The 27,861-nt window shown below is 43.4% G+C and overlaps 1 protein-coding gene and 1 long non-coding RNA gene across 2 annotated transcripts in view; both read right to left on the bottom strand.

Annotated features, from left to right (window-relative positions):
* The window catches only part of LOC307215860, a 126,906-nt gene that overhangs the window by 68,911 nt on the left and 30,134 nt on the right, over window positions 1-27,861 (bottom strand). The window lies entirely within an intron of this gene.
* Window positions 78-23,097, bottom strand: DUSP16 (dual specificity phosphatase 16). Its single transcript, XM_079975205.1, has 6 exons — window positions 22,465-23,097; window positions 21,964-22,102; window positions 7,072-7,235; window positions 6,380-6,539; window positions 2,792-2,915; window positions 78-1,346 (listed from the first exon to the last, which is right to left on the bottom strand). The coding sequence occupies exons 1-6, from the start codon at window positions 22,693-22,695 to the stop codon at window positions 155-157; spliced, it is 2,010 nt and encodes a 669-aa protein (XP_079831331.1). The 5' UTR covers window positions 22,696-23,097; the 3' UTR covers window positions 78-154.

Here is a 27,861-nt window from a genome sequence, read left to right as displayed (position 1 = left end):
TAGTTTTTCACTTGTGCACACATACAAACACACACAAACCTATTCACTTCCTTCACATTGAAGCCACACAATTTGCATTCTTTTCAAATTTCAGATTTACAGGGAATTGTTTGACACAGAAGAAAGGGAGAAATGTAAATCTTAGAATAGAGCTTCAAGATACTTCAATAATCTCCATGCTGCCTGAGAAGCTAGATTGGCTGCCCACTTTCCCAAGTTCCTCTCGGGACCTGTTCTCGGACATGATACTTTCCCCAAATTCCATCTGGCAGCTCCTTCTCTTGAACTGCTTCTCAAAGGAGCTCTCCTCATGCCAGCTGCGCCGCGAGTCCCCCCTGTCTCCATGCTTCTCCCTCCTGCGAACGGCATAGGCTTGCTCACACCCCGTGGGCAGCTGGCTGCAGCTATAGGCAGAGTAGGCTGTGCTGCTCCCATATATAGCTGATGCAGAATAAAAGCGAGAGGTGTCCGTAGCAAAATACCAGCTGTTGGCCAAAGGTGTCGCGGAAGCCTGTGGGGCTAAGATGTCTGAGTGCCAGCCCTTCAGACCCAGCCCAGCGGCAGACTTGGCCAAATGCTGCTGGCTGGTGGAAAGGCCAAAGAGGAAGTTAGTTTTATAGTTGTCTTCCATGCTGCCACTTCGATGCAGTGGGTACAAGAGTGACCTCTGGGTGGTGCTAGCGGTTCTCCCCAAGTGCTGCCATTTGCTGTGGCTGTCCAGCAGCCGGGTATTCTGGGACTTCTCTGGAAGCTTTGCTTCCTCTTTATCGGGGCTGCTTTCAGGAGTCTGTTCTGAGACCTCCTGAACAGGGGAGAACTGACATAGTTTGGCTCCACCTTCCAAGGTGGCTGAATGCTTGTAATATTCCAGTGTGTCCTCCAAGGAGGGGTAGCCCTCTCCTGAAGCAGCAACACAGGTGCTGGTTGCCACACATGACACAGATTTTATATCCAAGGAAAACGACCGCTTTAGCCTGTTATTGTCTTCAACTTTGTCCGAGGATATGTTTAGTCCAATTATGCCTTGTACCAATGGGCTGTCCTCTGATGATAGCAAAGGGGAACCTGGGTGGTTTCCAGATTCCACTGGCTTTTGCTCCACAGTCTCCGAGGTAGATGTAGCACAGAGCGGGAAAGAGGAAAGGCTGCTGCTGCTGCTGCTGCTGCTGCTCTGCCCGCTGTCCAGTCTCAGTCCATGATCACTGCTTTTTTCCAAATGCATAATCTTCAGTTTGCTAAGGGATCCAGATTGGCCACTTTGGTTCTTGATTTTCTTCTCAAAGTCTAGAAGCTGGCCAAGGAAGTTGAAGTTGGGAGAAATTGTTGGCCTCTTCTCTTTTACGAATCTAAACAGAAATGTGTGTTTAAAAAAAAAAAAAAAGAGTTCAGCCAATCCATTAGCCTATGACACCACAACTGAATTCTGCATGCAAGCCATGAGCTGAGGCTGACCAGAGCTCATGCGTTGCACACTAGGCTATACCAAGGTAAGGTGCACACATTAAGCAAATTCACCTCCTGCTATCCAAAATTATCCTATTCCCTCAAGCAACCCTGTCCTCTTCCCTGACAGTCCCTATAGCTGGAGCATCCTCCTTCCTTAAAGTTCTTCCTCCAATCTACCCTTGAAAGTGTTGGTTTAACCCCTTAGTCTTCATCTTCTCCTAGGCACATAACTGCATTTGCACAAACTAACCCATTTCCCCCATCCCCCTCTCCCTCATATTTGTAATTTAGATTGCAAACTTACTGGACCAGGAAGCTGTCTTTTCTGTTAGTGGAACACTCTGAAGCATCATTGTAACAGTAGTAGCAGTGCTAAGCACAATTTATGCAGAAAGTTTTCCTGCTCAGGACAATCAACTCATCTTTGGGAAGGACCAGAAACTATTGCAAAACCCCAACCCCTTGACCAGTAAAACCTCATATAAAAAGGTAAAGGTCCCCTGGATGGGTAAGTCCAGTCAAAGGCAACTATTATGGGGTTGTGGCGCTCATCTCGCTTTGAGGCCGAGGGAGCCAGCGTTTGTCCACAGACAGTTTTCTGTTTGTCCACAGACAGTTGTCCACAGACAGGACTAAACCGCTACTGGCCCATGGAGGACCGTGATGAGTGTCAGAGTGCACGGAAATGCCGTTTATCTTCCCGCCTCTGTTATTCACCACTATAGCAATAATTCATTCTTGAAGAGGAGAGCTGCTACAGAAGTAGTCTCCTCTACATTTTCCTCAGGATGGTGTGTGTTTTTTTTAAAAAAGTTGATCATTTGAACAGGTATGTATACAGGTATGTGTGGTGATACTTCAGTCACCTTTGTCTTGTAGGTGCACAAACAGTGGTGTGTGCACAGCATAGTCCCTTGAAAAGAAAGATGAGCTTGCATTACAGTTATATAGAATAAGGTAAACGGGGTCTAAATGGCAAGACTGGGGAGATATCTCCCAGATGCTGGCAGAATTGCTGTAGAGTACTTACTGCACACACTGTTCCATTTACATAGGAAGCCCAATCAAATAAACGTTACTGAAGCCATGCAGGGCCCATTGTGGGCCAAGCATCAACACACAGTCCTGGACTTCACTTTCAAAAAGCAGCTGAGTCCAGGAGCTACCAATTACCGGTAAATTTCACACAATGCCCAGGAAAAACACAATATCAGGGATATTTAATGGCTTCTGGGCATGCATGCCCCAATCACACTGAAACCATTGAAAGCAGCTGAGGCCATGAGAATATTTGAAGTCAGACCTTTGTGTTGGTTTCCTCAAGAAAAGGACCCTTCTTTCTTACCTGTAGGCCTCATCTAATGACATATCCATTCTTTTCATTATATATGCAATAGCAATGGTGGCAGAGCGAGATATCCCAGCTAAACAGTGGACTAGGACACGATCGTTTGAGGCTTTTGCCTTTTCTGTGGGAAACGAAAGAAAGCAGAAACCATTCAGTGCTCTAAAAGATGCTGAAAATGAGAAAAATCTGTTTAATCTCCCAGGGATCCACAGTCAAAAATAAAAATCAATAAACTGCAGCATACAGCCATTTTCAACTAGTTTTTTTAAAAAGCATATCTCCCTGCTCTCATGGTGACTTCACAATAGCCATAACCATGTGCAGTTTTATCCTGAAATGCTAAGCACAATCAACTATGACAAAACCTAAGAATGCATTGAATACTGGTAATAATCCTTGGAACTGTTTAAGTAAATCAAGCTATGGAGATAAACTGGATGAAGGTCTTGCGCCAAGCGGCTGCCTCTTTTCACCATCCATTAACATACATATAATCCTGCCTAAATGCCTGCAGGGCTGACTTGTCTCCACCCTCTCAGCCCCCAGACTCAGATTGCCAACATGGAGGGGCAACTAGCACAGATGGTCCAAAAAAATGTGATTGTTACCTGAAAAAAATGAAGTATGCTGAGGGGAAATGAAGGCGGAGCAGTTAATGTCCATAACCACCAGCCATTGTTCACATGCACCAAGACTCATTAAGAATATGCACATAATCCTTCCATGAAGAGGAAATTGTGCACATTTTCCAGTCAATATATATAATCACCAACAGGCCTTGGGAAATGTGTATATATTCAGGCAATACACACAGTCTCCAGTAAGTGCATAAAAAGTTAAAGGTAAAGGGACACCTGACCATTAGGTCCAGTCGTGGCCAACTCTGGGGTTGCGGTGCTCATCTTGCTTTATTGGCCAAGATCATGTGGCCAGCATGACTAAGCTGCTTCTGGCAAACCAGAGCAGCGCACGGAAACGCCGTTTACCTTCCCTCCGGAGCGGTACCTATTTATCTACTTGCACTTTGACGTGCTTTCAAACTGCTAGGTTGGCAGGAGCAGGGACCGAGCAACAGGAGCTCACCCCGTTGCGGGGATTAGAACTGCCTACCTTCTGATCAGCAAGTCCTAGGCTCTGGTTTAACCCACAGCACCACCCGTGTAGTCTCTAGAAAAATGCCATTTCCCGATTCCTTTTTGAGAAGCATGCAATTTGTGCCCTCCCAGCTGATTCTGGCCCATTGCCTAATCTTACATGGCTCACTGATTAGCCAAGCAAGATGGGAAGATACAGATTAGTATTTTGAGGCAGCAGGTCAGAATCAACAACCATGCATCCCAAGAGGCCCATCATGGTGCCATGATGGCTCTTGATAATCACTCACCACTTAAGGCTCTGTAGGTGATATTAATTCATACAAAGTGGATGCTTGGTAGCTTTACAAGATATGAGGAAGGATCAAAACAGGGAGTGAGTGAGAGGACATTCCCCTTTTCTGCATTTCCAGGATATTGTGCAACAGGAGGAGTTGTGCCTCTCTCCTGTAAGTGAGGTAAGAGGTGTCCACTTCCACATTGCATGCTCACACATAGCCTAAGGAAAGAGGAAAGCAACTCACTTCCACTTTCTCCTATTTTCTTTACTTCTTGCATAGCTTCTGAGCAACGTTTAAGGTTTTATTACTGATTTATCAATCCCTAAACAGCCTGGGACCAGGTCACTTGAGAGAATGCCTTCTTGCATATGGACCTGCCCACTCAATAAAACCTTTGCATGAGGCTCCCCTGGTTGAGCTACAGTATGTGGACCCTGAAGCATCCACAAGAGGAACTTTGGTGCTGCCTACCTTGTGTCTTCCTATCGATAGGAAGTGAGCTCCAGCTAGTAGGTTTTCAACCTATACCCAAAACACCCTGATCATTGCCGCTGCCCACTGTGGATGTTGTGACACAGGACTGTTATTTCAATACTGTTATTTCAGTGCTGTTTTAAAGTTTTAATGTGAACCACCTTGAAATTCTCTAAATAGAAAGCGATATAGAAATTTTTAAAAAAACAAAAACAAACTGTGCTGGAAATGTGAAGAGATTGAAGGATCTTTCATACATATGGGCAGTGTAAATATTCCCAAAAATATTGAGAGTTGGACTACGATGAGCTCAATTTTTTAAAATTAAAAAATACATTTCCAAAGAAAACAGAAGCCTTTGTATTAGCGATAATTGGTGATGAGCTCCCCCAAAGACTATGTCACAGCAGCGGCCAGCATACTCTATGCTAAAAGTTGGAAGGAAGAAGAAATACCAACAAAAGAACAATGGCTGTATTAATTGACAGAATATGCCAAACTTGTGAGCATGACAGCCAAAATAAGGAATCAGGATGGAAAACAAATAAATGGCAAATGGGAAACTTTTGGGGAGCACTAAAACAAAATTGATACTAAAAACTACAAGTAGGGGTAATTCTCTGAACAACAGTTAAATACAAAGAAGGACTAGGAAACAAAAAGTAGGGTGGATTAATATATGGATATTGTCAGGCAGCAGAGGAACCAACCCCAGGGCAGGTTGCCAGGAATAGATAAGATAAGGAAAAGTCTTTACCATCTGCTTTTATTCAATATTTCCAGAGAGAGGCTTGTGAATGCAGCCTCTTGGAATAATGGCATCCCGAGTAAATCTCCACTCCCATTCTCTCCCACGTCCTCATTCGTCATCCCTTCTGAGCCGTTTGCTCTCCTACTTTTATGGCTCGCCAGGTTCTGGGAGATGGAGGGTATAGAATGCTTTCTAGTGATAACATGTCAGCCAGCTGCTGCTCCGGCTCTGCTTCCTCCTCCTCTCCCATTATTTCCCAACTTTCCCCCCTCATCTTCCTCTAAGCTGTGACCTCCCTCAAACCCCTGTTGTAATTCTGAACTGTCTCCTTCTTCTCTGGAAGGGTCAGGCTGGAGAGGCGGTCTCACCATTCCTGCTCTGCCTAGTTCCTGACAGATATACAGCGATACTAGATCTATTACAAATGCCATGGAAGGCTAGGCTGGGAAGTCTATATGGAAAGAATATTTGACGGTAATGTATGATATGCAAATAGAAAAATGGGAATGATATAAAAAATAATAAAAATAAAAAGGAACATGTAAACTGCTCTAGGCCAACAAGATTTCACCCTGGGGTCCAACTTCAATGGCTACCACCAACCCTCCCTACTTATTTACATCCAGGACTCTCAACATGATACTACATACAGGTTCATATTGCCACTGGCTTCTTCACACCTGCATATGAATAATCAAATTTTAATTTTCAGTGGTACAGGAAGTCATAGTCATTGGTGCTGTAGCAGCTTCCTGTGCCTCTGGGGCCCATCCTTCTGCAGGCCCACCTGAAAGCGAACTTCTTGGGCTTCATGCTGAAAGCATCCCATCCCATCAGAAGTGTCAGCCATACTGTGAGAAGAGAGAAGTCATGCAAGCAGCGCAGAGTCAAGCAAACATGTTTCTGCTTGAAAAACATTTAGTGGAAGTAAATCATTTGGCATAGGTTTTCTTTTTCTTTTTTAAAAGAGACACCATCTTTTTACCTATAAAATCCACAGACTTGTCCAACCACGGAAAGATTTTCTCACAGAAGCTGTCATTCACAGGCACTCTTAAGAAGTGGGATTCCGGGATAAAGTCAGGCTTGGGGCAAGTATTACTGGCGTTCAGTACGTAGCCAATGTCGTTCTGCTGCATCAGCTCCTATTAAAGAAAGGAAGCCAATGCCAGCTGTTGCAAGTGTCACCACGTACAGATCAATATAAGAAAGAGAATGTTAATTGAAAATATATTTGAGGGGACCCCAAACTATTCCTGGTTTTCACAAATATTTTTGGCAGTGTAAAACAAACAAACAAATCCCTTTTCAATTATTTTTTCATGCAAATGTTCACCACACTATGTTATCATCTCTTGGTGTCACTCTCATTGTATCAGTGGTATCACTTAGCTCTATTTATCTGGCTATGTAGCATTGTGTTGTCATACAGGTTAAATGCAAGTTCTTCTTACGGAGAAAACTTTTCAGAATTGTGAAAATTTGCTGTTAAAAACATATTTTTTAAAATCAGAGTTGGTTAAGTGTGATAATATCACCAATTAAGGGAAATTAATTCAGCTTGACAGCGAAAGAAGTCAAGGTAACTGATTGGTGAGCATCGCATGAAAATGCATCGCCAGGGGGAGATTGTCCTTTGGGTCACTTATCAGTGCCATATTATTTCTGGGCACCCACCTTGTTGAGGACATCCCGCTGGCACCCAAGGTAAAGGTGAGGAAGAATCCGTGTTGGCCCAGTGTTGGAAACTGGTAAGCAGGGTTGAGAGATGCAAGAAGGCACCAGAATAGATTTTCCTTCACAAAGGCCAGGGAAACAACTGGAAAATTCAGCAAATCCACCTGAAGGAAACAACAGCCCCGGTTTCAGTTTTAAGTGTAGGATGGAAGAGTGATGCATAATGAAGCCTATTTTTTCTGTTTAAATCACCAGAGAAGACATCAAGGTGAGTCAAACATGTACATTAAGTCACATGATGGCTGAAATATCATTCATGCATATGCGAATGGGCCATTACAGAACTTACCTATTTCATACAACACGCTTGTCAATTGAATCAGTACACACATTCAGCACCAATCGTCAAGGATGTAAAATAAGGGCAGTAGATATATCAGCCGATGTACCTGGCTTCCCCCTCCAACTAAACTTTGCTATACAGTTTGGAACCGTGGTTAGAAGAGTGTTTGCAAACTAGAAGTTGTAGCCAATGCTAGTCCTACTCAGAGCAGACTCATTGATATTAATGGACATGGCTAACTTAGGTTCATTCATTTCCATGTTTCTACTCTGAGTATAACTTAGTTGGATACAACCTTATCGTTTGGGCTAACTATGGTTGGCTGAAGACCCAACTACAGCTATCAAGAATATGACGAATGTCTTCTTATGTAACGTTTCTAATCATATTATGTCCTCCTTGCATCTGCACACATTGAAAACAAGCAATTCTGTAACAGAGAGAGAGAGCACGCAAGATTGCAAAGATACAGCCTCATTTATTAACCTTTCCCCCTTCTGCCTATCTTGAAGTGGTATTTATGGATTTAGCTAATTAAAGACAATAAAAAGTTACTATTTTTGTGTGGATTACACAAGTTTCTTTATTATTGTATATTTTATTTCTACTCCATAGACAAAAACAAAAAACAAAAAAAACATAAACACCATTCCAAAACAGTGAATGAACTGATACAGGATATTTCTACTGCATGTTTCACGATTCACATAAATTGCAATATTATACAATAGATAAATATGATCATTTCTCAAATTTATTAGTCTTATAGTCCTTAATTATTTAGGATTACTTAGGAAATTTCCCCTAGCAAGGTATATGGATTTGCTTAGTTGTATTTTATTATTCCAGTACTGAACAAAAAAGGCTGTACTTCTCTATAAAGGTGACTATATATATATATATTTAACAAAATGGTATATACTGCTTGCCCCCCTCCCCCCCAAAAAACCTACAGAGTCTGCAAACTGCTTAGAGGGTTTTAGTTTTGCTACAAGTCCCCAGCCAGCAATGAGTTAGGGCTCATCCTAAAGTACCTTTCTGGGCACAGATCTGGGATTTCTGGGTCTGGGTCTCAGCCTTTTTGTTTTTTGCTCTGGCGCTTTCCCTGTGAAAACCTGTGTTTTACTGCTGAATCGGAGCAAACGGGAAACCCAATTACCATTTGTTCTGATTCAGTAGTTAAGATCAGTTTTCCTGGGGAAAGAGGTGGGACAAAAAGAAGAAGAACGCTAGGTAGGGCGTAGACTTGGAAAACCTGGACCCGTGCCTAAAAACATGGTGCAGAAGAAAGCCTGGATGAGCTCTTATCCTGCAGGTCATTTATGATGGAAAGGCCAGCCAGTGGCGGAGCTTCATGCTCCGGGGGGGGGGGGGGGAGGGCGGAGAGCAGGCAGGGGCGCGGCTGGCATGCGTCCCGGGGGGGGCGTGGCGTCTGTCCTGGGGGCGTGGCACGCCGCCTGTGGGTGTGTGGTGCCCAGCGGGGGGGGGGGGAGCCGTGATGGCACCCCACTGGGATCGTGCTGCCGGGGGCGGTGCACTCCCCCCTCCTCCTCTTCCTCCGCCAGTGGGGGCAGACATAGGAGCTGTGCAGCCAGCTAGCCAGCTCTGTTGCTGCACTTCTTCACACCACACTGGCAGGACCAAATATTTAACTCACAGAGGTGGGCCCAGATTTTGCACTGGCTCCCCCAGCTGCTTACTCCAGTGTAGGCAAAGGACAATGCAGAAACAAACAGTGGATCAGCATTGCCAGTGTAGTGCCCTCAAAATGTTACTGGACTCCCCATCATCCACAGCCAGCATGACAAATGGTCAAGGAAGATGGAAGCTGTAGACCAACAACATCTGGAGGGTATTACGTTGGCTGTCCTTGCAGCAGGGAAAGGACAGGGTGAAAGGCCAATTTTGTTTTAGATGTATTGTTTTCCAGCTTGGAAACACCCCCCCCCCAACAAATTAATAAGGTTATTATGCTATGCTGTCTACTTGGAACTCCACCCTTTTGCAAATTAACAGATGCGATTGTATGGCTAAATTTGGGATTATTTAACAGAGTGAGAATATCCTTGGTTCCCTTTGTTAGCTTGTAGAACAGAGAGGATACATCAATGGAAAGTCAGGGTGTCAGTTAAAAGACAATCCAGCTGTTTTATTTAGTTGGTGGTTTCTGGATATTTCCCCACATTAATGCAGCGTGCAACTTTTCCAGTGCTGGCTTGTTCAGTTTATTACTTGTGGCTGCAATTCTCAGATGGGAGTTTCTATGAAACCAACTTAAGGCGCCAAAAGCTGTTTGTGGTTGAGAAAACCCAAATTGCTTTTGTTTTCCAGTAACCAAATACCTCCCGGATCTTTGCTTGCAAAAAGCAGGCTCTCTCCCACTTCCATTTGCAGAAGCTTGCCAAGATCAAGTATCATACTTAATTATCAGGATGCAACAAGTGGGCATGAAAATATGGTGGTTTGAAAGTCTCTCTGTGATCAAAGCACAATGGAGTTTCCTCAAACCCTGCAAACATGTTTGTTATTGTTATAATTCCAAAGGTATGATCGATCACTTTACTTAGGGAATTCTCTGCACTGAAGAAGTGGCAATTACCTGCCACAGACACACATGCAGACTCTTCTGCAAGAAGAAAGAGGAGAACTAAGAATAAAACACATTGCAGATGTTTCATATTTCCCTGCTTTTGTTCTTTTTCTTTGGTAGCACTAAATCGGCTTTAAGAAAGTCATATATGTTTTATGCTAATCCGTAATAGTGCAGCTAGAATATCTTGATTTTTCTAATAAAAAATGTATTAAAATGGACCTCAGTTTTCTGTAGGTTCCATCCTAATATACTTTGGATGGAATGGGGAACCTTACTAAAGCTCTTGGCACCCCTAGCATTTAAGTTTCTTTTAATTTGACTTCATAGAGACCAAATTGTCTTTATCACACTAACAGCTTGTTATGTGAAAGTTACCATCAGCTGTAACAGTAACGTAACATTATGATTAGGCCTGATGGTTACAATACCACACGAAGCTCCACCTACGCAATTAGAGATTGTGGTGGAAGCAATGCTGACAAACTTAAGTTATGAGACTTGAGCTAAACCTTTGGTGAAGGTTTCTTTCTATCCAAAAGCACCAGGTGGGTTCATATTTTTAGCTGTTTTTATGGGATTTTGCCACTTTATAAACTTTCAATGTTTATGATAAAAGCATGCACATCATAACAGAATAAAGTCCACAGCAGAACAAATGAAGTTGCAAAGCACCCAGTTCTTATAAGCACGAACAACTCTTTAAGCAGCAGTCAATAAAAGCATAGTAAACTGGATTAAAATAAAACCATGCTTACCCTGGTGCCTAAAAGTGGCACTCAAAGACATAGATCTAAGGGAGGGCATTCTGATGAAACTCTGCTCAGAAGCAAGTAATGGGTCTTAAGGTAAAGGTAAAGGCACCCCTGCCCGTAGGGGCCAGTCTTGACAGACTCTGGGGTTGTGCGCCCATCTCACTTAAGAGGCCAGGGGCCAGCGCTGTCCGGAGACACTTCCGGGTCACGTGGCCAGCGTGACATCGCTGCTCTGGCGAGCCAGCACACGGGAACGCCGTTTACCTTTCCGCTAGTAAGCGGTCCCTATTCATCTACTTGCACCCGGAGGTGCTTTCGAACTGCTAGGTTGGCAGGCGCTGGGACCGAGCAGCGGGAGCGCACCCCGCCGCAGGGATTCGAACCGCCGACCTTTCGATCGGCAAGGCCTAGGCGCTGAGGCTTTTACCCACAGCACCACCTACACAATTATACTCCTTACACCAAACACCAGAGACTCTATAAGCAATGCTCGTTAGCAAATACAGTAAATAAAAACAATACTGAAACGTAACATGAATCAAATTTTACTTCTCCAGTCAGATAGAAACCATGGCAATATTAAGATATTATTTCTAAGGTTGAATCACAGTTGGAGGGGACCTTAAAGGTAATCTCAGGCAACTCCATGTCAATACAAGAATCCAACTGATGGGGACTTCCGACTTCCTGCTGTGGAAAATGGCTGCCTCCCACATGAACGGACCCCAGCTGTGCCAGTAATTCAGGGTTGATATGGGGGTAATTAGCCCTGGCAGACTGCCCAGGGTGGGGGAGGACTGTCTCACAGACCCCCAGATCATCCGTGATCTGTCGGCTCGCATTGAGGTGCAAGCTGCAGGGATGCTGGGTCTAAGAGCACAGCATGGCTGGCACTCTCCAGAGCCACTCCTACATGCAGGAGACACCTGTTTTATAAAATAACAAGATTTGGGGGAGAAACAGGCATGTTCCAGATGGAGGGAAAAAAGGGAAAAAACTGCCAAATTATACAGTCATTGGATGCTGAATTTCGGACATCAAATAGACTCTCATCTTGAAACGTGGATTAAACAGGTGAGTGACCACTATCTTTCCTTATTTGTTATATTACATCACGATTTGGCGAAGCTCATCCAGAAAGAATTTAATTACTTAAATGAAACACAAGAGGTGAAAATTTCCAACTCTTATGCTCCTGTTTGAACCTATTCCATTAAGATTTTAAAAAGTCAAAACCTGAAGTAAATCCAAGGAAGACAGATGGCACTCTGGCCAGGCAGGCGCAGAGCTGAACTGAAAGGAAGGGGGGCAGAGCAGCAGCGGGCAGCAATCATCTCTGGCAGCCAGAGGCAAAATTGCCAGCAGCAATAATGGAGGTTTTTGTTTTTTACTTGAGGCCCTGTCATAGAAGAGGAAGAATTTGACACAGCGTAAGTAACTGAGATAGGATAGGACACATACAATTTTTCTTATTTGTACTGTAAGGAAGGATAGGAAATGATTGACTGGAACATAAGAATATAACAGAAGAAAGGCAGAGTATAAATGTAATGTAATAAAATAATAAAATTCTACTAGTTGCTGACGAGGGTTATACACAGCATGGTACATGTACACGTGTGTTTGTGTAACCTTACTGTAAAAAAAAAAAGTTTAAATGTGATCAGGTAATCGAAATTATGTGACCTGTATGCATTATTATGCAAAACAATCAAATTTAAATAGCCCCCCTTTTACTTTTGCAGAATTCTTTCTGATTTTGCTAACAAAGAAATAAAGGGAACTCAGTCAGTAGCTTTTGAGATTTCAGCAAGTGTTGGGCACGCACTTGCAGTCTTAAGGACTAGAAACGTCTTTTAAAAAGTGAGCGGGAACTCAAATTTAAAATGTTCAGGAGCCAGTGTGGTGTGGTTAAGAGCGGTGGACTCGTAATCTGGTGAACCAGGTTTGCTTCCCCGCTCCTCCACATGCAGCTGCTGGGTGACCTTGGGCTAGTCACACTTCTCTGAAGTCTCTCAAAGAGCTCATCAAAGGCTTATCAAAGGCTCAGGTTGTTAATCACCATCGGAGGAGATTCTGGAGGATGAGCTTTTCAGCTCGGTCGTAGTGGAGGGGCCGACATTTTTTGGTTATGGGCCCAGAAGATGCCAGAACAGAATGCAGCTTATCTTCTCTGTGTGTCAAGAAGATTGATGAGAGGTTTGTGCTCATTGCCCCAGGAAGCCTGCTAGTCCCTAATCAATTGGCAATAAGGGTGGACTTTGAACTTTTAGCCAAAAGCACTGACCGGCCTGCAGAGGAAGATCAGCATAAGCAAAGGCCTCATGCAGTGTGCTTTGGAAACACAGCCGCTGGTAAAGAGACGCAGCCTGCTTTAAAGACACGAGATGGCTAATGCTAAAGTGACGGAAGCTCTTCAGTTTGCAATGGGAATACCGAAGCTTTCCAAGGGGAACTACCAGGATTGGTGCAGTATGCAGAAGCCCTGCTATGAAAAGAGGGTCTGCTTAATGTGATAATGCTTAATGTGATAATGCTTAATGTTATCACTCCCCTTCAGGAGTCTCAAAGCGGCTAACAATCTCCTTTCCCTTCCTCCCCCACAACAAACACTCTGTGAGGTGAGTGGGGCTGAGAGACTTCAGAGAAGTGTGACTAGCCCAGGGTCACCCAGCAGCTGCAGGTGGAGGAGCGGAGACGCGAACCTGATTCACCAGATTACGAGTCCACCGCTCTTAACCACTACACCACACTGGATGCATATGTAGAAAGTACATTGTGGAAAGCTAGTGGCAATTCTGCTTGATGCTGAGAACAGTACAACAGTGATTAGGAGGCAACCCCAGTTTACACAGGCAACAAAATGAGGTGATGCCATTTTTAAAGTCTTATCCACATAAAAGCAAAGCAAAATGAAACAAAAACTTATTTAAGTAAACACAAAAGAACAAAAACGAGCACAGCTAGCTTTCTACTTGCAGAGACCTTTGCACAAAGTGATATCCCCCACTTGCTACCTGGAATTGTGCACTCTATTATCTAATTCCAATACCATCCCTCAGTTGTTTCCATTTTTTTAGTATTACCATTTTAAAGCACTGCAACTATGCTAGAGAAAATGGAGACTGGCACAGCCTACAGAAACCCAGACAATGTTTACCAGCCTACAGAAACCCAGCCTACAATGTTTACCAGCCTACAGAAACCCAGCCTACAGAAACCCAGGCAGCCTACAGAAACCCAGGCAAGGGAAGTAATAGTGCCACTGTATTCTGCTCTGGTCAGACATCACCTGGAGTACTGTGTCCAGTTCTGGGCACCACAGTTCAAGAAGGACACTGACAAACTGGAACGTGTCCAGAGGAGGGCAACCCAAATGGTCAAAGGCCTGGAAACGATGCCTTATGAGGAACGGCTAAGGGAGCTGGGCATGTTTAGCCTGGAGAAGAGGAGGTTAAGGGGTGATATGATAGCCATGTTCAAATATATAAAAGGATGTCACATAGAGGAGGGAGAAAGGTTGTTTTCTGCTGCTCCAGAGAAGCGGACACGGAGCAATGGATCCAAACTACAAGAAAGAAGATTCCACCTAAACATTAGGAAGAACTTCCTGACAGTAAGAGCTGTTTGACAGTGGAATTTTCTGCCAAGGAGTGTGGTGGAGTCTCCTTCTTTGGAGGTCTTTAAGCAGAGGCTTGACAACCATATGTCAGGAGTGCTCTGATGGTGTTTCCTGCTTGGCAGGGGGTTGGACTCGATGGCCCTTGTGGTCTCTTCCAACTCTATGATTCTATGATTCTATGATTCTACAAACATTACAGTGAATGAAACCACTATTTGGCAAGGCAGACTTCCCTCTTTTCTGGGTACTCAAAATATTTTATAACTGTGTTGTAAATGAAATAGAGACTATGGCAGAAAAACTTTTAGCGTTTTGTATGGCTCACTGACCCCTGAACTCAAATATTTTGAGTCTGCCATCGACTTGCTGATATAAACACCCAATTTTCCAAAGAAGAGGGCAAGCAAGACTACACCAAACACTGTTCAGCTAATCTGTGCCTTAAAACATACTCAAGGGAAGAGCAGAAAACATCCAGAACAGAGTAAGCTCATGTTCTCAGGGTATTGCGAGGAGGAAATAGAATGTTACTGCTATTTCATTGCTTACCAAAGTTTAGTCTATACACCACTGTATCACTTGAGTGTGAAGAGCTGTTCCTTTTGTCTTGCTAACCTTATGTTTAAAAGAAAACAGAGCTGTTGACTCTGCGATTTACCGTATTTTCTTACATAAGTAACACTGGTGTAGACACGATATTTGTTGGGGAGGGCAGACTTTCATTAGTGGGGCGGAGAACCTCAGATATGTATTGATTGGGGGGGCAGCTGTCCCCCTGCCCCCCCCCAGCTACGCCCATGGTAAGTAAGAAATCTGGGGCCATTTGAACTGAAGATAAAGAAATGCACCAGAGTTAAGACAGCACCATTTGAACTGAGCTATGCCTTTTAAAGACAGATCTCTTTTCTTAACAGCTCACCCAATATTACACCAAGTGTCCAGCAACTAATCTAACCAACAGGTTGTTAAGTTAGTGGCTGTTACTTCTTCCTTATCTTGCTTCCTAACAACCACATTGTATGTTTGTGTTTCCACAAATATGAACACAAAAGTACTTTTTCTGGTTAATTAAGAAATGGAAAAGGAGCATGAGCCAGATTTATGAGGCCACTGCACAACCAGTCAGAGAGAAAGAAAGAAGAGTATTATAACAGCATCATCCAACCTTTTGCAAGATGCCAATTAACCTGAAGCAACCAGCTACAAGTGGTGCTCTATGTAGACAATAACTCAGTGGGACCAAAGAAAAAGTGTAAAATGTGGTACTATGGGACACAGAGATCAGCTCCCTGATAATCTCAGCTTTCAAAAACTAAAAACTTATCACCCTTAGAGCTACAAAGCTGTGCTTGTGAGAGAGTATACTCTACTTCCAGTGGTTTGGGGTGGACCTTCACTGCCATGTGTCAGGTAGTTCCTTACTCCAACTCATAACTAATTCCTCCACAAATAGACTCCGCCCCCCCAGCAAAAAAAATCCTTCATAAATTACTCCTATGGCACGGCAACATGGGCAGAAAGGTGCTGTGGAGTTGGGCCTCTTGCCTGGCAAAACAAAGCACAGCTCTTGCAGCCCCCTACTGTCCAGTTATTAGCACATATGTCTAAAAGGGGGAACCTACACACATAAGTTCCCTTGGACCTATACAATGACTGGTGAAGCTTACACACATAAAGTCTATGGACACGAACATCCTCATCTCAGACGTTCATGCTCATGCATAGATAGCATAGGATCTGTGCACTGTTGAAAGCAGTCTTGAGGAAGAAATACCGACAGCAGATAGAACAGACTCAAAAATATTTACTTGCATTCACAGAATCACAGAGCTGGAAGGAACCATGAGGGTCATCTAGTCCAACCCCTGCAATGCAGGAATCTTTTTGCCCAACATGCATCTCAAACCCATGACCCTGAAATTAAGAGTGCACCTTTTTATTCGTAAGAAACCCAGGAACAATAATAATTGTGAAGAAGCAACCCTTCTGAACCAAGGTAAGGCACTTAAATTCTATGAATTAACAAAACTGCAAAATTTAAAGTGCCCACTGTTTCTTTGCAAAAGTGAAGGGTAGGGAGAGAATTAGAACAGGTAAAGGACACATTACTTTTCTCCCTGTTAATTAATCTGAAGAAGCACCAACTTGATGAATTTCTGCTCTATGAAAACTTGCTTGTCTTCTGAACTTTTGAGAATCATCAAGAGCTGGCCTAAGACATTTTGCTGCCTGAGCAGGAGTAGCCAGTTTCTTCTAGCACCTGAGGCAGAAAAGCCAAAAAGTGCCTCTCCCGCTCCTTGTCCATAAAAAATATGCAGTAATAAATTAAAATCATTAACAACTTTCATGACATCCAAAATCAGCTGCCTAAGGCAGCCATCCCATTCTGATGATCAGGAATCTGCAGGAATCCTCACCAACATTTGCACCTCCATGCAAATAAAACCTTACCCCCCTCCCAGTTCTGCTGCACTGCTGTTTAAAGCGCTGCTTTCCCTTGAAAAGCAACAGCCTTGCTATTCCTTTTCCTGCAGCATTTTCCCGTGGCCTCTTCTTTTCTCCCACCTCACCTGTCAGCCTCCTCTTGACATCAAGCCATACACAGGATCCTGCTCCTTCCCACTAGCCTTCCACACCTGCCTGCCTGCCCTGCTTCTCCTCTCAGCTGCCTGCCCTGCCAGGCTACGGCTCCTGCCCACACCGAACAGCTGTAGAATGAGGAGAGAGCTGGAGGGGAGGGAGAAACTTCTCTGTTTCTCTCTCTATTTGGATACACAAGGCAGAGGCGTCTTGCCACCCCATTCACATGGCCGCAGAACATGCCGCTCAGGAGCTGAACCAGGGGTGAGATTTTTGCATCCCCTTGGGGCATGTGCCCTTGTTCGGGCCAGCTTGACCATCCCTTGGGTACATAAGACCCAGTTCATCAAATCATGGAATAAGCAGAGTAGCTCCTGCAGGTGATCTTACAGACAAGATGGTATTTCTCTGCCTCTCACCTGGCTTGCAATCTAAAAGAAAATGTATTGGGAAGTAGGAGGAAATAAACGTTGTTAAGTTGCAAGTTTTTCTAATGACCTTCTGGGGTGGAATAAGTTCAAGGAAGCACCAGAGGTTGCTGGTCTTCCAGTTGTGCTGATGGAGCATCCTTTTGTCAGTTTTCTCCCCTCCTGATGGGATGTTCACTGTCAGATGAAGGCTAGGCTAGGCCCATCCTTACTGAGATGCTTGTTTTCTCTGTGCAGGAATTTTCAGTATTGTTGTTGTTGCAGTCCACATACAGCTCACACATGCCTGTCTAAGAACGAAGCCCAGCTTCATGAGGCAGAAGTTGGAATGTCTCCACAAGGCAGGGCCGGAGGAAGGAAGGGTGCAGCCACTCCAAGTGTCACCATGGAGGGGGGTGACAAAATGCCGGGCGGCACTCACCGCAGTACGCCCGAGCCATGCATCTCTTCAGAGGTAGCTTTGGCGCGCGCAGGCTCTGCACTGCCCAAATGGTTTGCCCGCTGCCTCCCCCCCCCCCCAGCTGTAGGGCGGCTGAGCGGGAGGAGGCAGGCAGACTCCGGAGGCCCTGCGGTGTGCCCTGCCCCTATGGGCGGAGTGCCCCGTCCCTGGACGCGCCGCCCCAGGCGCCCAAGCGGCTTCCTCTGCCGCTGCCACAAGGCTCTGTCTAAGGGCTCCTCCTTGCTAGAGAGGTTAAAAGCAACAAAAAAGGCTTTTATGGGTATGTTCGTAGCAAAAGGAAGAACAAAGAAACCGTGAGGTCACTCAGAGGAGAAGATGGTGAAATGCAAACAGGGGACACAGAAAGGGCTGAACTCCTCAATGCCTTCTTTGTCTCAGTCTTCTCCGATAAAGAAAACAATGCCCGACCTGAAGAATTTGGAGCAAATGATTCAGCAGAGGAAACACAGCCCAGAATAACTAAGGAGATAGTACAAGAATACTTGGCTAGTTTAGATGTATTCAAGTCTCCAGGGCCAGGTGAACTGCATCCAAGAGTATTAAAAGAACTGGCAGATGTGATCTCAGAACCACTGGCAGTCATCTTTGAGAATTCCTGGAGAACAGGCGAAGTCCCGGCAGACTGGAAGAGGGCAAATGTTGTCCCTATTTTCAAAAAGGGGAAAAGAGAGGACCCAAATAATTACCGCCCAGTCAGTCTGACATCAATACCAGGGAAGATTCTGGAGCAGATCATTAAGCAAACAGTCTGTGAGCACCTAGAAAGGAATACTGTGATCACCAATAGTCAGCATGGATTTCTGAAAAATAAGTCATGTCAGACTAACCTGATCTCGTTTTTTGACACAATTACAAGCCTGGTAGATGAAGGGAACGCAGTGGATGTAGCCTACCTTGATTTCAGCAAGGCATTTGACAAGGTGCCCCATGATATTCTTATAAAGAAGCTGGTAAAATGCAGTCTTGACTATGCTACCACTCAGTGGATTTGTAACTGGCTGACTGACCGAACCCAAAGGGTGCTCATCAATGGTTCCTCTTCATCCTGGAGAAGAGTGACTAGTGGGGTGCCACAGGGTTCTGTCTTGGGCCCGGTCTTATTCAACATCTTTATCAACGACTTGGATGATGGACTGAAGGGCATCCTGATCAAATTTGCAGATGACACCAAACTGGGAGGGGTGGCTAACACCCCAGAGGACAGGATCACACTTCAAAACGACCTTGACAGATTAGAGAACTGGGCCAAAACAAACAAGATGAATTTTAACAGGGAGAAATGTAAAGTATTGCACTTGGGTCAAAAAAATGAGAGGCACAAATACAAGATGGGTGACACCTGGCTTGAGAGCAGTACGTGTGAAAAGGATCTAGGAGTCTTGGTTGACCACAAACTTGACATGAGCCAACAGTGTGACGCGGCAGCTAAAAAAGCCAATGCAATTCTGGGCTGCATCAATAGGAGCATAGCATCTAGATCAAGGGAAGTAATAGTGCCACTGTATTCTGCTCTGGTCAGACCTCACCTGGAGTACTGTGTCCAGTTCTGGGCACCACAGTTCAAGAAGGACACTGACAAACTGGAACGTGTCCAGAGGAGGGCAACCAAAATGGTCGAAGGCCTGGAAACGATGCCTCATGAGGAACGGCTAAGGGAGCTGGGCATGTTTAGCCTGGAGAAGAGGAGGTTAAGGGGTGATATGATAGCCATGTTCAAATATATAAAAGGATGTCACATAGAGGAGGGAGAAAGGTTGTTTTCTGCTGCTCCAGAGAAGCGGACACGGAGCAATGGTTCCAAACTACAAGAAAGAAGATTCCACCTAAACATTAGGAAGAACTTCCTGACAGTAAGAGCTGTTTGACAGTGGAATTTGCTGCCAAGGAGTGTGGTGGAGTCTCCTTCTTTGGAGGTCTTTAAGCAGAGGCTTGACAACCATATGTCAGGAGTGCTCTGATGGTGTTTCCTGCTTGGCAGGGGGTTGGACTCGATGGCCCTTGTGGTCTCTTCCAACTCTCTGATTCTATGATTCCTGATGACCTGTTTTTCAGCAGTCATCCTGGTTTGCTTGCGCAAAGATTACATATGACAATGACCTGCATTCATCCTGATTTCTTCCATTAGCCATTCATTCACCCACACGTTCTAGTGCATTTCCCCCATTATACATGGCTTTTTGTTTTTTAAAACAGGAACTTGTTATTCATACTTTTGCTTGCCCTGTATCTTGACACTATTTGTGCCCTGATTGATTTCCCCTCATACAGTTCCACAGCTGTGCCTCAAGAAAAACAAATCTTATCTGCTGAATCAGAAGGTTGGTAAGCAAAATCTCTTCAGATTTTCTGCATATCTGATAAGATCTGATTCAGCAGTTAAGTTCCTATTTTCACAAGGCACAACCACAGAGTAATAACAAACGGTCTCGGAGCTGGGGGAATCAACTGCTACACAACATGATCACAAAACAGGTCAAGCAAAAGTGTGGACAAGCCCAGAGTAGAGATGGGAAGGCCAGGGAAAAAAACAGAAAAATTGGGGGGAAATCCCAGTTTTTTTGTTGTTTTTTTGGTTTTTTTCCAAAGCCATTTTTTTTCCCTGGAAAAATTGAAAAAAAATAGTTTGATGTAGTTTGAATATTCCACACACTATTCCCCCCTCCCCAATTTTTCCTGAAAAAAATGGCTTTGGAAAAAAACCTGGAAAAAACCTGCCCCCCCCCCAGTTTTTCCATTCTCCCCCAGCCTTCCAGCACCCCCACTTTGGATCTCCCTGCCAACTGACACCAGGCAGGTGTTCTCACTGTACTCTTTCCGGCAACTGCTCAAAACATTTTTGTTAGGGCAGCCCATCTGAAGACGTAGAAGCTGCATGCGATTTACTTCCTTTTAACCACTGCTGACTTTAATCATCTTTTGAATACTCTTAAATACCTGCTTTTAACTGTGTTTTATCTATCATTTTAATGTTCTGTTGTATATTTTTGTAAACTGTTTAGAAGCTCTTTTACCATCATGCGGTTTATAATATATAGTAACAAATTCAATTTTAAAAACACACTCCTTTTCCTTTCAAACAGAGTTTGAGCCTTAGTGCAACATACTATTCAGTAACTTTGCCCCGGCTGTCCTCAAGTAGAGATGGGAAGGCCTGGAAAACCCCTGGAAAAAACAGTCCCGTCCCCCGTCCCCCCCTGTTTTCCCCCAAAGTGGCAGAGGAAGAAGAAATGGAAAATGATAGAAGTTCAGAAAATGAGATAGTATAAACTGCATGTATATGTTGTGTCTTCTGTTTTTTGTTTTTTTTAAGCACCACTCAAATGGTAGACCTTCTATGGAGCTTAAATATTGAGGCGGTTCTTAACTTTATTTGCTGTTGGTGCTAAGGGGCAAATCTGATTATTTTTTATGTTTTTGGATTCTTGGTTTTTTTGTTACTTTTGAGGGAAAGAGCGGTGGTTACCTGTATTATTGCAAGCAGAATACTTTTATGTACACTGCATTTCACGCAATTTGTAAAACTACTCCACACTGAACTTTTTTTCAATTTTTCCAAAATTTCCATTTTTTTCTGGGAAAAAACAGGAGGGTGGGAATAGTTTTTTCTCAGGGCTTCAAAATTTCTGGAAATTTTACATCTCTGGCCCAGAGTGCTTAAATCCACTTCAACTGCATAAAGCTAAAGTTCTAGTACACTCTTAAATCTCTCCTGCAAAATACCGACAGTTTGGAGAGGCCCCCAGCTTCCTGCATCAGTTCTCTATATGTAGAATCTCAGCCATTTGTCAACAGTATTACATTAAGGATAAACACAACTGAAATCTAACACAATAATCAGTCGTGAACACACACACAAACACTCACAAACATAATGAGCTTGTTGCACCAGCCAAACAGCCCATCTAGACTGAGTTCACATGGCAGTTTATTCCATTTCCCTAATATTTCCCTAACAGGGTTAGTGTTGTTGCATTTGGTCCAGGATTCAAATCCCCACTTGGCCATGAAGCACACTGAGTGACATTGACACAGCCACTGCCTCTCTCCTCTCTCTCTTTGCATTATATGCACTGCCCTATGTGTGTCACACTCATATGGTTTTCCAGGATCCTACCTGCAAGCAGGTGAACAGAGCTGAAGTTTTTCTCCAGTTTTCCCAGCAGGACAGTGAGGAATGAGTCAGATGAAACAGAAGCCACATTATTTGAGCTTTGGTCATACACCACAACTTCTTGCTTGCTGTCAATTTCAACCTGGAAAAAATAATTGGGGAGGATTGATCAGATGTAGTCAAGTTTTTAAAAACTTTAGCACTTTTTCAAAAGAAAGCTCTTATTTATATTCCTATTATTATTAATTCAGACCATATTAATCTTCCCTTGGATTTTGCTTTGTTGTGTCTTGGGTAACATGGCAGCAGCAGAACCAGGGGAGAAGTGAAGCAGCCACAACATTTGCTCTGTGCACTTGTACACTTGCTTGCTAGCTTGGGTTTAACATTATATGCTAACTGAGCTCATATGTCTTCGCTGGCAATCTTCCATCTCTAATTCTGTACCTATGCATAAGTGCATCTTAAAAAAAGGAATTTCACCAACACCCATCACTGCTTTACCTTGTGCTTTGCAGAATGCTGGATGAGCTCAGTGATCAGCACTTTATCTTGTTGCAGCCTTCGCTTCATGAGCTTGGAGCAGTTGATATTGATGGCATCCAAGATGTGTGATGTATTGTATTCCACAAAGGGGCGGCTGTCAATCACCAGCAATTTTTCTGTGCCGCTTTCCAGCAAAGCCACCAGCCTCTCACCAACTATCAGCTGAGTACCATTCATCTCATCAGCCATGACAACAGCAGAGGCCCTTCTTTTGCCACTGCCTTCTTTTTCCTCTCCAATTTGCAGCAGAGATGAAGAAGGTGATGTAATGGCTATTGACTTAAAGGCTTAGCCATTCCATTGTACTCAGTATATGAGGTCATACTGGCAGTGACTGGCAAGAGAAAAGTTAGACCCATTTTCTCTTGAGAGGGTCCTCCAAAGATGAATGCCCCGTCCGGCTCCCAGTTGATATTCTGGTTATATAGGGCTTGCTAAAGCAGCCCCTCACAACCCATTCATCCTGGGCTATAGAGTAGCCATTTCACAACTCAAACAAAAGCTGCTTTTCGACTGGTCCTGCCATTACATCATTCTTTACCTTTGTTCCCACATCATCGGCTTTTAGAGTGGACTAGGAGCCTGTTGAGACATGGAAAGAGGTGACAAGTGGCAGACAGAAAGAAAAGCAAAACAAACAAGACAGACTCTGGGAGTTTGCAACCCATAATCCCATCCCCCCTTAACTCTCCCTGTTGTCACAATAAAGTCTCACATGTGCTGTGAACCATCTTTTTCTTTTATTTTCTTAAAATAAATGCATACATGATAATTGATTCCATTACTTCATTTATTCCCCCACCTAAGGGCAAAACTAGATGTTTGGTGGAGAGACCTTGATCCAGAAACCTTGGTCTCCAAGGACACAGACCCTTTGGTTTTGGAGATGGAGAGGTAGCAGGTGAGTCCTACATTTCTCATGTACTGAGAAGTTGCTTTTTTCCTCAACACACGTGCCAGGGAAGAGCAGGGGAGTGGAGCACAGGGGGGAAGAGTTGGGCAGGAGAGAGAGAGAGGCACTCCTTCACCGACCCAGTCTTTCTGCTCCCCAAACGGCCTCATCTTTTCTCCCACTGCTTTTTAGGAGTTCAGCAGAGGCCTGGCTTTCTCACCCTGGTCTGCCACCAAAGTTCTAATTCTAACCCTAGTGTGCAGTTGGTCTGAGAATTTTCCAGTGTCTGCTGTAAGATTTTCCTTCAGTGAGGAAAAGTAGCCAGACCTGAATCTAGAAGACTGCTGCTGTGGCAAGTCCTTTGTGGGGGGAAAACTGTGCAGAAGAATGAGATGAAAGCATACTAAGTGGTAGAGACTTCACCACTACAGACAGCTGGTGGAGAATGCTGGTTTTCTTTAAATGCTCCTCACTGCTGAAAACAAAAACCTAAATATATCATAGAGCTTGCCCAGAAGAAAGGATCTAGCTTTCATGACTTGCTAGCTTTCTACTCGCAGGGAGGGCACTGGGTTTACGCACACCATCATCATCATTATGCAACACGTGTAGGTCCTGTTTTAATTATAGCATCGTAGTTGGTTAGAGGTGTACCAGATTTACATTTCCCCTGAGCTGTGCCAAACTAATGAGCTCAGAGGAAGAAACCTCAACTACTGTATTAAAAGGCTGAATGTACCCAACTGGAATGAAATGCTGACTGGAATAAGAACAGTCATTTCCTTAGGGTGTGTTTTATTCCCCAGTGATCCAGGGACCATAAATACCTTTTGCTGCACAAAAACCAAGCCCCTCATAGGTGATGAGAGTCTGTAATAGTCTGAAATTAATGGTATCAGCTAGCAGACAGCTTTGTCATTAGAGAAACTGGGCACTGTTGGAACATAGCAAAGATTTCTTTCTTTCTTTCTTTCTTTTTAAATTTTACTTATGATTTTCAGATTTATACATTTCAATAATTTTACAGTCATTTTAACAGTTCAATACTTGACTTTCTATCCTCTTTCTGTGGTTCCTTAAATTTATTTTTAATATATTTTCCATATCCAAATTTATTTGTTCATTTATTCATCTACTTTAAATATATACTCTTATGAAACTGCAGTAGATGAATAAATGAACAAAACTGCAGTTTCGTAAGATTTATTTCATTTTAAGAGATATGCAATTTAACTATATATTGAATAGCTCTTGTTCTTTCAAGCTGAAAAAGCATCCTTGCTCACATAGTTTTCATGTAAGCAGGGGAGATGATTTCTCCCATACCAATCAAAACATGGGGCCTAGTAACCAAATAAAATTGTTCTGGGTAGCAGTTATGGCCCATGTGCCATCAGTTGGTAGTTCTTGAATTAAAGAAATTATTATTTGGCGAAGATGAACTAAACTATGGGCAGTATTTCAACTAATGAGTTCTGTCACTGCAAGGATTTCCACTCGCACAATAGGACTTTCACTCTCTGCACATGCTTGCTCTGTGCCTTCCCCAAATCTGCTCCAGAGGAGGGAGGGGGGAACACCCAAAACAGATTTAGGGGGTCCTGAGGGGGAGGAGAGCTGCAGAACGTTTCATTGCACAAGCAGAAACCACCTTATCACTATGTTGAATTCCACTCCCATCTGTAACTACGTAATTAAAGAATTACTATTTTTCAAACAATTTTGATTTACCAACAGAAGCATAGTCAGACTTCTGCCTAAGCAGCCAATAAAAATAGTGAGCAACAAAGAAAATACAGATCTTGGGATACTAGTCACATCCCCATTTATGCATTTCTGAAGCACAAACCTTTGTCCTATGTTGTAAGGACATGCATCCAACCTCCAATGACACGAATTCAAGAGAAGGGAATTATGTGTGTTTATATATAGAATCTGCAAAGATATACTGCACTCTCCAGGGTTCTCTGCAATATACAAACTCACTACATCCACAGAAACACGTAGGTCATAATTATGAGTATTTTGCCAGTCGTGAAAGCATCGAGAATGTGGCAACTTCTTCCCAACAAAGATCCACTGTCTAAAATTAGCAAAATGTAGGGAAAAGAACAAAACCCATGGAGTGAGGCTTCCTGCACAATTCATGCCCTCCTCTTTGGAACAGAATGAGCTTCTACTTTCAAAGACTCTTGGGGACCTCATTACCTACCCACCCACAATTCTAATAGAAGTCGTTCTGTTTGCTTCAATGAGCAGAAGATCAGACCTGTTAATGAGGCAGCCAGACAGTCTGCTTGGATGTGGATAAAGACTAGAGTTTATGCCTGGCCAGTAGAAAAGGAAAACAGAAAAAATGTAATGAACTTTCTAAATGGATACTCCCCCCCCCCCTTTTATTAACCAACTTAGAAACTTTTAAACAGATATATTTTTTTAAAAGCCAAGCTAGTTACAGGCCTTTCTTTTGGGGAGCAGGGTGTTATGTTGTGATGGTATAAAAATATATCCCCAAATATCTTCTTCCAAGTCTATCAAAGTGCTCTTTGAGTAGTATTTCTCCCTCTAATACATACACATCAAAGAAAGCACTTTTAAAAAGTTGTGTGAAAGAACCTTGGTCTTTTTCCTAAACAGTAGTTTTGAAACTACAGCAACCCTTCCACGAGAAGATCAGTAATATTTGGAATATCATCAGTAATGATGGATGAGCTTCCATGAATAAGCCATTTGTTCACTGTACCAATCTTCTCCCACAATGCACTGCTGCAGTGGAGTACAGGGTGTGTCCCAGAATCACATTCCCAGTTCACTCAGGCCAACAGAGAGGTCCAACAGATATAGGCAGCGCCTTCTGCCAACCACATATGCACCCTAGGAGAAAAAGCTCCTTAGCAGATGGACAGGGTGCTTCGTCAGACAGGTCAATATGAGGAAGATTCCTTCCAAGGAAACCTTTGAAAACCACTGATCTAAAGTACAACTAATACCATGTTTGCAAGATAATCTTTATGAGCAGAGCAAAGCCACCTTCATACAGATGAGGTCAGCTGCCACATCATTTGTTGATATTCTGACAGGACGCTATCAGGCAATAAAAAACAAGTTTTGCCTGCTTGTTCTCTGAACGATGAACACCTTGATAAAACTGGAGCAACATTCTCAAGTTAGCAGGTGGGTCCATGAAACATCATCCTTTGAGGAAACTGTAGTGGAATCTACACGCATGTTAAAAAAACCTGTGAAAATGCTTTTTAAAAAACTGTTTTGAAAAATACAGTCCTGAATGCCTCCATTTTGGAACATTTCGGCTCCTGAACAATGAAAACCCGGAAGTAAATGCTCCAGTTTTTGAACGTTTTTCGGAAGCTGAATGTCCGACACGGCTTCTGCTTCAGTGCAAGAAGCTCCTGCAGCCAATTGGAAGCCGCGCCTTGGTTGTTGAACATTTAAGAAACCGAATGGGCTTCTGGAATGGATTACCGTATGTTTGACAACTGAGGTTTGACTGTACATTGAATTTTGCATAGCTCACTGCCGCCATCTAGTGTCACATTTGTTTATTGCACTTTACAACACATTTAAAACGTTTTATTTGCAGCTGTATAGCTGAGTCCCTAGTCAGTTGGCACTATCAGTACAGTGGTACCTTGGGTTAAGTACTTAATTCATTCTGGAGGTCCGTACTTAACCTGAAGCTGTTCTTAACCTGAAGCACCACTTTAGCTAATGGGGCCTCCCGCCCCCACCGCGGCTCCAGAGCACAATTTTTGTTCTTATCCTGAAGCAAAGTTCTGAACCCGAGGTACTATTTCTGGGTTAGCGGAGTCTGTAACCTGAAGCGTATGTAACCTGAAGCGTATGTAACCTGAAGCGTATGTAACCTGAGGTACCACTGTATAACAATACATCATAATTTTTACTACATGAAGAAGATCACAGCCCAATAAGTGTATGAAACAGACCTCTGAAATGTTTTATTTCAGCTGGATATTGTCCAATAATCGAGGCTGCTTATCTTCCTCCCGCAAATATATTTTGTTCCTCCGCAAATTATCATTTTTAGAAGAGTGTTCCATGGCTCCTGGGGATCCCTCCTCTCAACATATTTTATGTTATTTATATATGCATATCTTGCTGACTGCTTCCATAGGATCCCCATTGCAATGCCTACAGTTTTTTGTGGCTGTCCATGCCCCCTAAAATTTGTCTACTAAAAGAATATTAAAAGCTATTTTAAAGTTAATGTTTTTAAAAACATTTCCCTGGTCATAGTGTATGCATATGATTGTTTGTATTTTTTTTTTTTTTATAATAATTTTTATTAATTTTCCACACATAAAATAAAGAACAATGTAACACAATATAACTTCATACTCATCGGTTCATAACCTTTTTTCTTTGACTTCCCCATACCTCCCCATCCCCGCATCCTTGTTTAATAATTCTGTAGCAACCCTTAA

This window comes from Podarcis cretensis (assembly GCF_951804945.1).
Source record: "Podarcis cretensis genome assembly, chromosome: 5".
Classification (NCBI taxonomy): Eukaryota; Metazoa; Chordata; class Lepidosauria; order Squamata; family Lacertidae; genus Podarcis; species Podarcis cretensis.
This window is presented reverse-complemented; position numbering and strand designations above follow the sequence as displayed.